This window comes from Galeopterus variegatus, unplaced genomic scaffold, assembly GCF_000696425.1.
Source record: "Galeopterus variegatus unplaced genomic scaffold, G_variegatus-3.0.2 Scaffold3078, whole genome shotgun sequence".
NCBI lineage: Eukaryota > Metazoa > Chordata > Mammalia > Dermoptera > Cynocephalidae > Galeopterus > Galeopterus variegatus.
The window spans coordinates 235903-247632 of record NW_007729189.1 but is presented as its reverse complement, the minus strand read 5'-3'; the positions used below and the strand labels follow the sequence as shown (position 1 = coordinate 247632).

The window sequence follows — 11730 nt, the reverse complement described above, 5'->3', positions numbered from 1 at the left end:
ATGCTTCTCCAATCACACTTCTGCATGGCTGTTCATGTTTCATCAAACCCAAGCATAAAAATAGATGTCTCTGTTTATTTGGGTCTTCACTTCTGAAGTCTCCCTTGGCATATGAAACTTTTAACTAAATTTATTATTCTTTTCTCTTGTCAATCTGTCTGTGTTATGGGGGTGTCAGCCACGAACATTGTGATGGGTGAAGAAAAGACACTCCCTTCCTCCCCTACATCGGCACTGTGGGAAATGAATAAGTGATACCTTAGTGACTGTTGGGTGGCCATGCACTGGCTCTCACCTGATTGCAAAGCAAGAGAGAGGTAAAGGCAGTGTTGGGAGAGTTCGAGGGGAATGGTTAGTTCAAACTTGGAGATGTTCTGGTTCAGTAAGATCCAACGGCAGGTGTCCAGTATTTGGACACAGTGGTCTGTAGATGGGGAAACTGAGGTAGGCTGGATTTAGCATATGGCACTCACTGAGTCCCTGGGATTGGTTCAGAACCAAGAGGGTCGAGTGTGCTGCCTACACTCTCCAGCCCAAGCCCTCCAGGAATGCAGTTGTGGCCGAGCAGGTCAGGCTTGTCACTGATGACTCCCAAGGAGAATGCACCCTCCACACCAGGGGGCAGCTCAGTAAGAGGGTGTTCAGAGGAAAGGATTACGCAGCGTGGGCTCTGGTTGGGCAGTTTCAAAGAGCATTTAAGAAGAGATTCCTTTTGGGTTGGATTCTGTCAGAAAATGGGACAATTCCATGATTGGGTGTCTAAGTAAATCTGACCCACAGGGAAGGCTGTTAGAGTGAGCTAAAGCTGGTGAGGAATCAGTAGTGACACATTTTAGTCAAGAGGGGGTGTTTGGCCTTGTCCATCTGTGCCAAGACATAATATGAGGTGGCCTGGCTCTGTCTGAGAGGGACCTCATCTGAGGCTGATGTCCTGCAAGACAGGTTATGTCCAAGGGGAGAAGGACCTCTCTGCCAGCTTTCAGATGTCCCAGGCTGGACTCCTGTCTCAAATTTTCTTTCTTTTGTCCAGGAAAACATTAGGGTGGGGTGGCTGGGTGAGAAAGAACCTGAGGCAGCCTTTGTTAAGGTGACAATGCACTTACCCCACAGCCCAGTAATCCCATATATTCGGGGAGGGGGAGGCCAGTGGTGGCCAGGACCAGAGCACAGACTTGGGGGAAGGACACAGTGTATGGAATTTAGGAGGTTGGTCTGTTTTTATTATGCCCATGTGCCTACAATCCCAAAGTCCTTAATGAGTCCTCTCCACCACAGGACCCGGGCGGCAGCTCCTCCCCGTCACTTGTCATGTTTTGTCCAAGAAGTCTTACTGGAGGCCTGTCCACAATGGAGACGTCCTGGGAACAAGCTGCACGCCAGTGGCAGGGACCAGGCAAGCTACGAGGCTGTAGGTTGTCTGATGAATCAGTACCAATGCACACAGCACTTAGAATAAATGTGTGCCAGTGTGTGAGCATAGAGACGCCTCACAGCATGGCTGAAAGCGCCCAGGGTCCCAGGGATGTCTTCCTAAGGACACCTTCTATGGGGCACACAGGCCAAGACAGGGAAGCCCCCCTCCAAACACCAGGAAGTGGGCAGAGTCCTCATCCCCCTCCCCCAAACAAGAGAAAGTGATGAAAGAGAAGACACCTCCGCCGGTCTTGCTTTTTCATTGGCCTGTCCGTGCGTTTGCAGCGAGTGCTGGTGGAGAGGCTGAGGGGGCTGCACGGGGCGTACCCACCACACCCCCCCCACAGGGCAGGTGCTCAGCATGCCTGGGCCAGGTTGTGCCTCTTGTACTGCTGCACCCACCTCTTCCCATGTTCACGCAGCCATGCAGTGGGGAGGTCATGGGTGCAGACCAGGAGCCGGCCAGGCCCTTCTCCGTCAGCCACCGGTGCTGTGGACAGCCAACTGCATAGGGCCAGCCCCTGGAGCAGAGGGGTTGGGGGGCGGGGTGGCAGGATTTGCCAGGACTCGATACATAGCGTGCTGCCCAGGAAGGCCATGGTGCCCAGACAACCCCGTGAAGCGGTGGCTCAGCTGGATGAGGCCCTGCTCAGGAATTTCTGCAGGTAGCATGTCCCCTCACTACTCACTGGGTACTCACTGCTCAGCCTGTGCAGGCAGGGGACCAGGAGGATGAGATCACCCTCAGATGGACAGTGACCTGCCCCACCCACCTAACATCCACCAGACATGTGGGAGGACTCACATGCTGAAGACTGTCATGCTGATGTTCCAGCATGTCTGTCTGCAGAATGGCTCCCTGGCCCTCTAGGAGCCCCAGGCCTGGGGAGGGGCACACGTAGATGAGCTCAGGTGACTGGGCACAGGTGGCTGGGCACAGAAGGAGGGGTACAACTGTGTGGGACTAGGTATGTGGGCACTGGTGTGTGGGCCCAAGTTTGTGGGCACAGATGGGCAAGCCAGGGTGTGTGAGTCCAGGTGTTTGGGGACTGGTGTGTGCGCACAGGCGAGAAGCTAAATGGGTTGCAGTGGAACTAGGAGAGGGCAGGAGGGCAGGACTGGTGGGAAAGTGACTTCCTTTTGCACCCCCATCGGTTAGGTTCGCTTCTCTGTCCCACCACCACCAACCCCCAAACACCCACCCATGGTCTCCAGGTAGTCCTTGAACTTCTCCGATGGCAGCACCTTTTCTGGGCTCAGACACCTATTGCCCAAGTCCATGATCTTGAGCAGGTGTTTGGTGGTGATCATGTTCTCAAACCTCAGGTCCAGGTGCAAGATGTACTGAGTGTGTAGGTTCTGGTGGGACTGAGCATCTGCCACAGGTAGTCCTTCACCTTGGACTCTGAGTAGGAGGACCTGGGTGCAGGTACTGCTCAGGCCAGGCCCCGGCTGGAGGGCACACGCATGGGCAGGGACATGGGGGACACTGAGATGAGGGCTGTGGGCTGCCAGTGACCAGGCTGGTGGAGGTGGGCCAGGCCCCCACGGCCCCTCCTCAGAGCCCTGTGTCCCTCTGTCCATCACTCATGGCTAGCCCAGGCTGCCCTCACCTCTCAGCCAGACAAGGGAGCAGCTCAAGCCTGGAGCACATCTTCAGGATGAGCAGCAGGTGCTGGGGCTGAAGTAGGTGGCACGCAGCTGGAACTCACTGGCAGTCCTTTGTGGGACTTCCTGTGGGCGAACTTCCTGTGGTGTCCAGTGGTTGAGCAAAACTGTTGCTTTGCTGCTGATTCCCTGGGGAAGGATTTTGTGCAGCTCAGGTTTTAATGGTGAGCTTTATAGGTACTTCCAGCTCTCATGAGATCCAGTGCATCTGGGTTGTGTGGAAACTCTGGTCTGGGCCTGAGTCTTTCAGCAAACTGCACCCCTTGCAGTTCTATGTTCCTGACCAGTCTCTACTGAGTGGTCCGACACTGCTTGGTGGGCAGATCAGGTGTCCTTGCTGTGCCCCATTATTCCCACCATGGTGGGCCCAACTCCCCCACTACCTGTACTCCAAACACTTCCCATGGGGCTGGCTGTGTTCTGGTCCCTTGCAATGACTCACCCACCTTTGAGTGGCTCCTTTTTTTCACTTGTTGTGGTTCCTCGGTCCTATGTGGGTACCTGGGATCCCTATTACTGGTCTTACTGGCCTGGGAGCCACCAAGGCCCTCTTCTCCCCTGCCACCTTCAAGAAACTTCATCAGAAGGGCACAGCTGTGGTTTTTGCCAACTCCTGCTCCATGCACTCAGCAGTTCCAGCCTGGAAGCAGCTGGGATTTGAAACTGCCAGAGCACTTTTTTCTTTCTCTTATCATGACTTCTCCTGCCTTCATGCACCCTATAGGCCTCTCCTCTTCCTCTGAGCTCTAGTGGCCCCAGCTTGGCTGTTGTTGCTTTTTAATAGTTGTAAATTGGCTGACTTGTGGGAGGGAGTGATGCTACAGACCATCTATTCTGCCATCTTGACCAGAAGCCCCAGGTACAAACTTTAGAAAAAATGAACTCCTCCACATAAGAGACAGTTTGGTAAAAATGGTAATAACATTTACATATGCTAGTTCAGTAGAAAAAAAGTCTGTAGAGCCATACTTTACATTTAAGATATTTAACAAGATATAAAGAGTCTAGTGTGGCATTTAATCTAATAAATTGAGATGTAAATNGGGCGGAGGGGCGCGGCGGCGGGACTCACCAGGGCTGGGCGCACAGCGTGCTGCGCAGGAAGGCCACAGCGCCCCCCGACAGCCCCGCGTAGCAGCGGCTCAGCTGGATGAGACCCTTGCGGAGGCTTTTCTGCAGGTCGCGGGTCCCCTCCCAGCTCACCGGGTACTCGGCGCTCAGCCTGCGCGGGTGCGGGGGAGGGGGGCGCTCTGAGATCACCCTCGGATGGATGGTGGCCTGCCCCGCCCACCTAGCATCCCCCAGACACGATGGAGGACTCACATGATGAAGGCTGTCACACCGATGGCCCAGATGTCTGTCTGCGGAACGGCTCCCTGGCCCTCCAGGAGTTCCGGGGCTGGGGAGGGGCACACATAGGTGAGCTCAGGTGGGTGGGCACAGGTGGGTGGGCACAGGTGAGAGGCCAGGTTTGTGGGCCCAGGTGTGTAGGTACTGGAATGTGAGTACTGGTGGGTGGGCACATGTGAGTGAGCACAGGTGAGAGGCCAGGTAGGTTGCAGTGGAACTCGGAGGCAAGGTTAGGACAGGACTGGCGGGGAGGGGACTTCCTCCTACCCCCACAGGTCAGATTCCCTTGTCTGCCCCCAAATCACCACCCACACACGTACCCATGGTCTCAAGGTAGTCCTTGAACTTCTCCGAGGGCAGCACCTTCTCCTGGCTGAGGCTCTGTGCATTGCCCAGGTCCACGACCTTGAGCAGGTTGTACTCAGTGACGATCATGTTCTCGGACCTCAGGTCCAGGTGCAGGATGCAGTGGGCATGTAGGTACTGGGTGGCACTGAGCATCTGCCATAGGTAGTCCTTCACCTCAGATTCTGAGTAGGAGGCCCTGGAGGCAGGCATGGCTCAGGCCAGGCCTGGGCTGCAGGGCACGCACAGGAGGGACGTGGGGGGCACCAGGGCGAGGGCTGTGGGCTGTCAGGGGCTGTAGAGGTGGTCCAGGTCCCCATGGCGCCTCCCCAGAGTCCTGTGTCCCTCCGGCCACTGACCGCAGCCAGCCCAGGCCACCTCACCTCTCAGCCAGGCAGAGGAGCAGCTCAGGCCCAGAGCACAGCTCCAAGATGAGCACCAGGTGCCGGGGGCTGAGGTAGGCAGCATGCAGCTGGGCCAGGTGTGGGTGGCGCAGGCTCTTGAGGGCCTCGTATTCACGCAGCACGGCCATCTTGTCCTCAGGTCGGTAGGGGATGATCTTAGCAGCCAGCGCCCGCCCGCTGGCCTTCTCCCGGCACTGTCGTACCATGCTGAAGCGGCCCCTGGGGGAGGGAAGCACAAGGCAGGCTGGTCAGCAGCCCCTTCCAGCACCCTCCCCAACACTCAGAGCAGCAGGGACCCAGCTCAGCGAGGTGGGGGCCAGCAGCCAGATGCATGGGAAGATGCTTGGAGCCCAGTGTGGGTGGGGGCAGAGTGGAGCACGAACAGCCAGCAGCAGGGAGATCGAGGCATGGTGGCCAGCCACCCGCCATCCCCAGAGGCCCCAGCACCTCCGGATCTGCGTCTGGAAGGTGAAGGTCTGTGTGCTGGGGAGGGGCTGGGCCGGCCGCCCCTGGCTACTCTCATCCTCAGAGGCTGTGGGAGGAGGAGCAGGTGACAGGTAAGGGGGGCATCCCAGCAGCCCCACCTCACCTGCCTGTCTCTCCTTACTCCTTCCCAGGCACCCAGTCCAGTGGCCTTTCTTTGAGGTGCCACGTACTCCGACCTATCATTTCTCAGGCTGGGGGAGGGGGAGAGGGGAGAAGGGGAGGATCACAGTGAGCAGAACAGCCACTGCAAGTGACAGTGTGTGTGATGTGGCAGGGGACATTCCGGGATGGACCTTGAATAGCAATCTACCTGCTTCCCCCACTCCTGAGCCCACAGCAGACATGAATAATCAATCCCAGTGCTCTTCCACTGAATCCAGAAGCAGTGCCCAAGGAATTCACTAGCAACACTCAGTATGAAACAGGGTAGATTCGTGTGCTCCCCAGCAGGTGAGTGAAGGGGGCTGGGGATGAGAGGGACCCCAGAGTGTGCAGGCTGAGCCAAGAGTGGCTTTCTCTGCCCAAAGGCAGTGGACAGCCTCAAACACCATGGCCAGGAGGGTGCATGTGCTTGGTGTGCCAGGCACCCCATCCACTCCATCCACCTCATCCACCCCCTGCCAGGCCCTGTGCAGGGCTCACCCAGGTGGCTGGGCCCTCCCAGGAGGACCTTCTCCGAGGGGCTGCTGTAGGGGCCCATTCCTGCCTTGCTGACGCATGCCGTCCGGAAGGCATACACACCACCCCGAGAAAGCTTGCTGGCGAGGTAGCAGCAGTCATAGATGTCAGAGGCCAGCGTGGTCCAGCTGCCACCTGTGCCACATGGGAGCAGTGAGGCAGCCAGGCCTCCGCACTCCACATTGAGGGGAGGAGGGTGCAGAGACCACGCTCACCTTCCAGGCTGCACTGCACGATGTAAGTCACTGGGCCATAGGACTCCATGGGCTTCCAGACCAGCAGCACCCCGTCTGCATACACCTCCCCAATGTCCGGGCAAGGGGAGGATAAGGGGCGCTCTGCAAGGGGCCGCCCGACACTCAGCAGCTTCGGGGTGGGCACCAGCTCCCGGGCCAGGTCCTCCCTCACCCTTTGCGGCTGCTGGGCTCCTGAGCCCTCCCCCTCCTGGTCCCGTTCATTTGGCGGTTCCATTCCATCAAGGACTGGATGAAGGGGCCAGTGCGTTTCCTGGCCTGGGGCTTGGGAGGTGTCTGCCCTGAAGGTCCCCTCCCAGGCCAGCCCCTTCCCTAGTGAGTGCCCAGGAGCCCCGTGGAGTGGCCCAGACTCTGGTCGAAGGGGTCTTGGCCAGGCTGCTCTGCTTGCACAGGGCATGTGGGCATCAGCCCCCTCTGGAAACTGGGCCGGGGGTCCCAGAGCTAGGCCCACAGCCCCCTCTTGGCTGCCCTAGAAGCACGCCCCAGGAACTGTGTTTTGTGCTTGGGGCTCAACTTTAAACGAGATACAAAGGAAACGGCTTCCTGCATCGGCTGGAGGGATGGGCACAGAGCAGTGTGGGGAGACAGAGTGGCAGGGTCCATGGCCCGGAAAGCTCACTCCTCCCCAGCAAACAGACAAATGGACGGGCTTTCTCCCTGGGGCAGCAGTGTGGACAAACAGGCCTTGTCCCACGCACTGTAACATCAGTAGCTGTGTCCGGTTGTCCTTCCCCTTCTCCTGGCTACGCTGCTCCCACCAAGACCAGCTCAGGGCAGCCCATCCGACTGACCTCTGTGTTAGCCTTTGCAGGCTGCCTGCAGCCTCTTCCAGACCCTGGCCATCCCAGAAGGCACCCGCGGCAGCCATGTGTGTCATAACCAGGGCTGCTCAGGGGGGACGTGGACACCTGGGCGGGCACCCCCGGCTGGTGGGAGCTAGCATCAGCCAGCTCACAGAGCCAGGAGAGGTTTCTGGGCATCCCTAGACGGCCTTGCTGGCCCACCAAAACCTCCGGCGTGGCACACCCACCTGCCTTCCGGAGGACAGCCACGGTGGCCGCAGTCCCCAGCGTGTTGCTCACGCTGCAGGTGTACACTCCCAGGTCCTCGGCGGTCACCACCAGGATGGTCAGAAGATGGAAATTCTTGAGGGTGGAGGAGATGAGGAGGCGGCTGCTGCCCTCCAGGAGGGCCCCATCTGCAGCAGGACACAACGGGCCTCATGGTCACACGTGGGGCCCCACACACCCCCTCTCTGGGCCTCAGTTTCCCTTTGTACAGCAATGGCAAATGGCTGGGCTTATGATGACCACTCGCCGGCTCTGTCCAGCCCCCTGGGCCCTTGGCCAGCTCCTTACCTTTGCTCCAGGTGGCCTGGGTGGCTGGCTGGGCTAACACTTGGCAGGCCAGAGTCACCGATTGGCCCAGGACCACGGTCTCGTCCGAAAGCTCCCTTAGGAATGACGGTGCTAAAAAGGCAGAATGAGATGAGCCTTCAGAGGAGACCTCCAGGCTCGAGAGCGTGGCCTGGACCCCGCAGCAGAGAAACCAAGAGGAGCCCTGCCCGCCCAACCCATCCTCAACACCACCTCCAGGAAGCCCTCCAAGATTGCACAGCCCTCGTCTTATCTGCGATGTGATGTAAGCTCGCCGCCCCCACCCCCGGCTGTCAGAGGCAGGTCCCTGGGAAGCGGGGGAGGGGGGCCTGCTCACCTTGGTCCCTGCTCTTCAGACCCGACAGCCGGAAGGAAGCTAGACCTGGCTTCTTCCTGGGGGGCCCCTGCTTTTCAGGACCTGCAGGAGGAAGAGGCCCGAGGGAGGTCACAGACAGGGGAGGCTCCTCTGGGCCCCCCCAGAACAGCTCAGGTGGGAAGAACTCCGGGTCCACTGCTGCCCACTCCCCAGACCTCCCTGCACAGGGAAAAGGCCGGTCCATGGGGTTCTGTGGAGAACAAGCTCAGCATGCTCGGCAGGTCCCCTCCCTACCCCTCAGCATCGGCTCGTCCTGGGGAGCTGAGGCCTGTACAGGGGCCGAGGCACCAGGGGAGGCACTGAGAACTCAGGGCTGGGGAGAGTCTGGGGTCAGGGAGGGTCTGGGGTCAGGTAGGGTCTAGGGTCAGGGAGGATTCTGGGTTAGGGGAGGGTCTAGGGTCAGGGAGGATTCTGGGTTAGGGGAGGGTCTAGGGTCAGGGAGGAATCTGGGTTAGGGGAGGGTCTAGGGTCAGGGAGGATTCTGGGTCAGGGAGGGTCCAGCCAGCGTCAGGGAGACTCTGGGTCAGGGAGGGTCCAGCCAGCTTCAGGGAGGACTCTGGGTCAGGGAGGGTCTAGGGTCAGGGAGGACTCTGGGTTAGGGGAGGGTCTAGGGTCAGGGAGGATTCTGGGTTAGGGGAGGGTCTAGGGTCAGGGAGGGTCTGCGGTCAGGAGGAGTGTGGCCTGGGTCAAGTTCTCTCCCCAGGGGATAGCCCACAGCCCTCTCCAGGCCTCCACAGTCATGTTGGTTCCCAGGGCTGAGTCTCCACTGCCTAGCTGGGAGGGGCATCAGGACCGCAGATGTGACTCTGGACTCCTGCGTGTGGTGGGAGGCATGGGTGACACTGGTGCGCCAGGAAGGGGATCCTGGGGGGCTTCCTTCTGTCACCCAAACAGGGTACTGAGCTATCATTCCCAGGAACAAGAGGGCAAAGTGACCCCAAGGGTGCAGAATGGGGAGGGAGGACTTGCCCGGGGGGACGTGCCCAAGGGCTCGGGGTGGGGTGAGAGGGGGAGTCACCTTCTGGCCTGCCCTTCAGGATCCGGGAGATGTGTGCCACAGAGGCCTTCACCCGCTGGTGCAGTCTGAGCTCCGTGGGCTCTTCCAGTGGCAGGTACCTCCCGGGGAAGCGGAAGAGGCTGCGTGTGGGGGAGGGCCACTTGCGTTTCCTGCCCATGGTGGCCTCCCCCACCAGGGCCTCCATGTCCTCTGGCTCCTCTGTGATCTCCAGGTTGGCGCGTGGGCCCAGCTCACCCGGCCAGGGCCACATGGCTTCCGGGACCTCTGCCAGCTCCTCCCCGGCCTCAGCCTCAGGGGAGAGCAGCTCCTGCTCCTGCTCCGTGGGCTTAGGAACCCTCCTGAAGATCATGAACTCAAAGGGCAGGTATTTGATGTCGTACAGATCAGAGAGGTTGAGGTAGGCGGGATCCACCTCAGAAATATCCAGGGATATGGTGTCAGCTGCCTCTGCGTCACCCGACAGGTCCCGGATCTGCACCAGGGAGACTTGCCCAACATCCTCCCATGAGGTCAGCTCTGGGGAGGCCCTTGGGGGTACCCTACTGGCCTCAGGCATGGGTTCCACGCTGGCCTGGGGCAGTGGGCTCTCGGCCCTGACCTCATCCTGCTCCTCTGAGGACTGGGACACAGCCCAGGCCATCCTGGCCCACAGGGGACCCTGCCCCAGCATGCCCCCTGCATCCCCACCAAAGGCAAACGTGCCATAGCCCGCCACCCCCGCGTAACCCCCACGCCACCCCAGGGAGAACTTCCGGGTGGTCGCCTGTTCCTGAGAATGCTGCAGGGTGGGTGTCGAATCAGATGAGCCTCCGGCCTCCTGGGACAAGCCCTCAGCATCCAGAGAGGGGCCAGACTCCATGCCCACCTGGGACGCTGGCCCTGGGGCACTGGAAAGGCCTGGCTGTGGCATCCTGGGAAGAGAGCTTTCCTCCGGCTCCACCTTAGAGCCTGGCGGGGGGCTTGCCTGGGTTGGGGAGGGTGGCATTTGGGGATCTCCCAAGAGGAAAGGTCTCGAGGGTGCCAAGAGGGCCTCCTTGCATGACCTCGAAGGGAAAGAGCCAGGGGACTGTGGTGCAACAACCAAGGGAGCCCCACAGCCCTCCTGGGGGGCAGAACCCCCCTCAGGGTCACAGAAAGGGGCTGGCTGCTCCTGGTGGCTGTCCTGGGAGGGCGCCTCTGGCTGAGCAGAGCCCGCGTCTCTATGAGTGGATGGAAGTAGCTTCGGCACCTGCAGGGGCTCCTTGGGATGCCCCATCTCCCTGGCAGAGCCCCCGTGAGCCACTCCCGAAGGGGCCAGGAGTGGACACTGTCCCTCGCAGCAGGCCTCTGAGGAGGGGCTGGCGGTGCTGGGTGGGTCCTGGTCCAGTGAGTGGCTGCGGCCAGGGACCTCGCGGGTTCCGGAGCCAGGCAGCCGCAGGGCAGTCTCAAAGGAGGATGCTTTGGCCATCGGCGTGGCCTGCTCCTCCTTGGCGGCCTCCTCCTCCAGCACACGGTGCTCCAGCAGCGGCTCGCGCAGGCCAGGCAGGGCCCCTGCGATGTATCCACCCTTCAGCAGGTGCCGCCGCCGGGCCGGGTGCCGCCTGCTCCCCAGGGCCGGGTCCCTGCGCTCCGGGCCCTCGCCCGCCTGCTGGTAGAACAGGCTGCGGATGACGCTGTGCCGGGGCACACAGCCAGGGGAGGCCGGCGGCCCTGCACCCTGGGGTGACGCGGGCGGGGCTGCAGCTGTGGCCGCCTCGGGTGCGCAGGCCTCAGCCTCCTCCGGCAGGCTGGACGAGGGCCGCAAGAAGCCCCGAGGGTGCAGCAGCGGGGAGTGGGTCACCGGGGAGGGCGGCAGCGACTTGGCGCGTGCGAATGGGGCAAGCTCGGTGTCGGAGGAGGAGGAGGAGCTGGAGGAGCTGCCGGCATCACCGCGCAGGTGCCGGGCCACTCCGAGCGACGGGCTGTCGGGCGGGCCCTGCAGCAGCTCAGGGATGGAGCGCATCACCAGGATGGACTTGTAGCTCATCAGCGAACGCTGGGGACGGCAAGCAGACATAGGGGGCGTCAGGCAGGCGTGGCTGGCCAGGGCAAAGGGCAGGGTGCTCACCATCTTCTGGGTTCCAGAGTGGAAATACAGGAGATATGGAGCCCTCTGCACCCCGGGGCTCTGCTGTTCTGCCCTGCTCCCTGGTGTGGCTGGGATGTGTGGATGCGTCCCCTCCTGTGCCCTGCCAGTGACTCCTTCCCTCCTCTCTGAGCACACCCAAGGGAGCCCGCCCAGATCCCCAGTGAAGAATGCCCAGCCCCATATCCCTGCACTGTCAGACTTGGCTGATACACATAGCTGGCCCTCCAGGCCTCAGTTTCCCCTTCACTGGCCTCC

The 11730-nt window shown here is 60.7% G+C and overlaps 1 protein-coding gene across 1 annotated transcript in view; it reads right to left on the bottom strand.

The window, feature by feature from the left end:
- Nucleotides 1-1769: 1769 nt before the first annotated feature.
- The window catches only part of LOC103599747 (obscurin-like), a 155222-nt gene continuing 145261 nt past the window's right edge, over nt 1770-11730 (bottom strand). The window contains 13 exon segments of the mRNA XM_008583906.1: nt 1770-1849; nt 1852-1934; nt 4154-4303; nt 4405-4480; nt 4752-4975; nt 5160-5399; nt 5628-5712; nt 6309-6479; nt 6560-6682; nt 7629-7796; nt 7957-8067; nt 8312-8392; nt 9369-11382. Coding sequence (XP_008582128.1) covers nt 1770-1849; nt 1852-1934; nt 4154-4303; nt 4405-4480; nt 4752-4975; nt 5160-5399; nt 5628-5712; nt 6309-6479; nt 6560-6682; nt 7629-7796; nt 7957-8067; nt 8312-8392; nt 9369-11382 — 3606 coding nt within the window.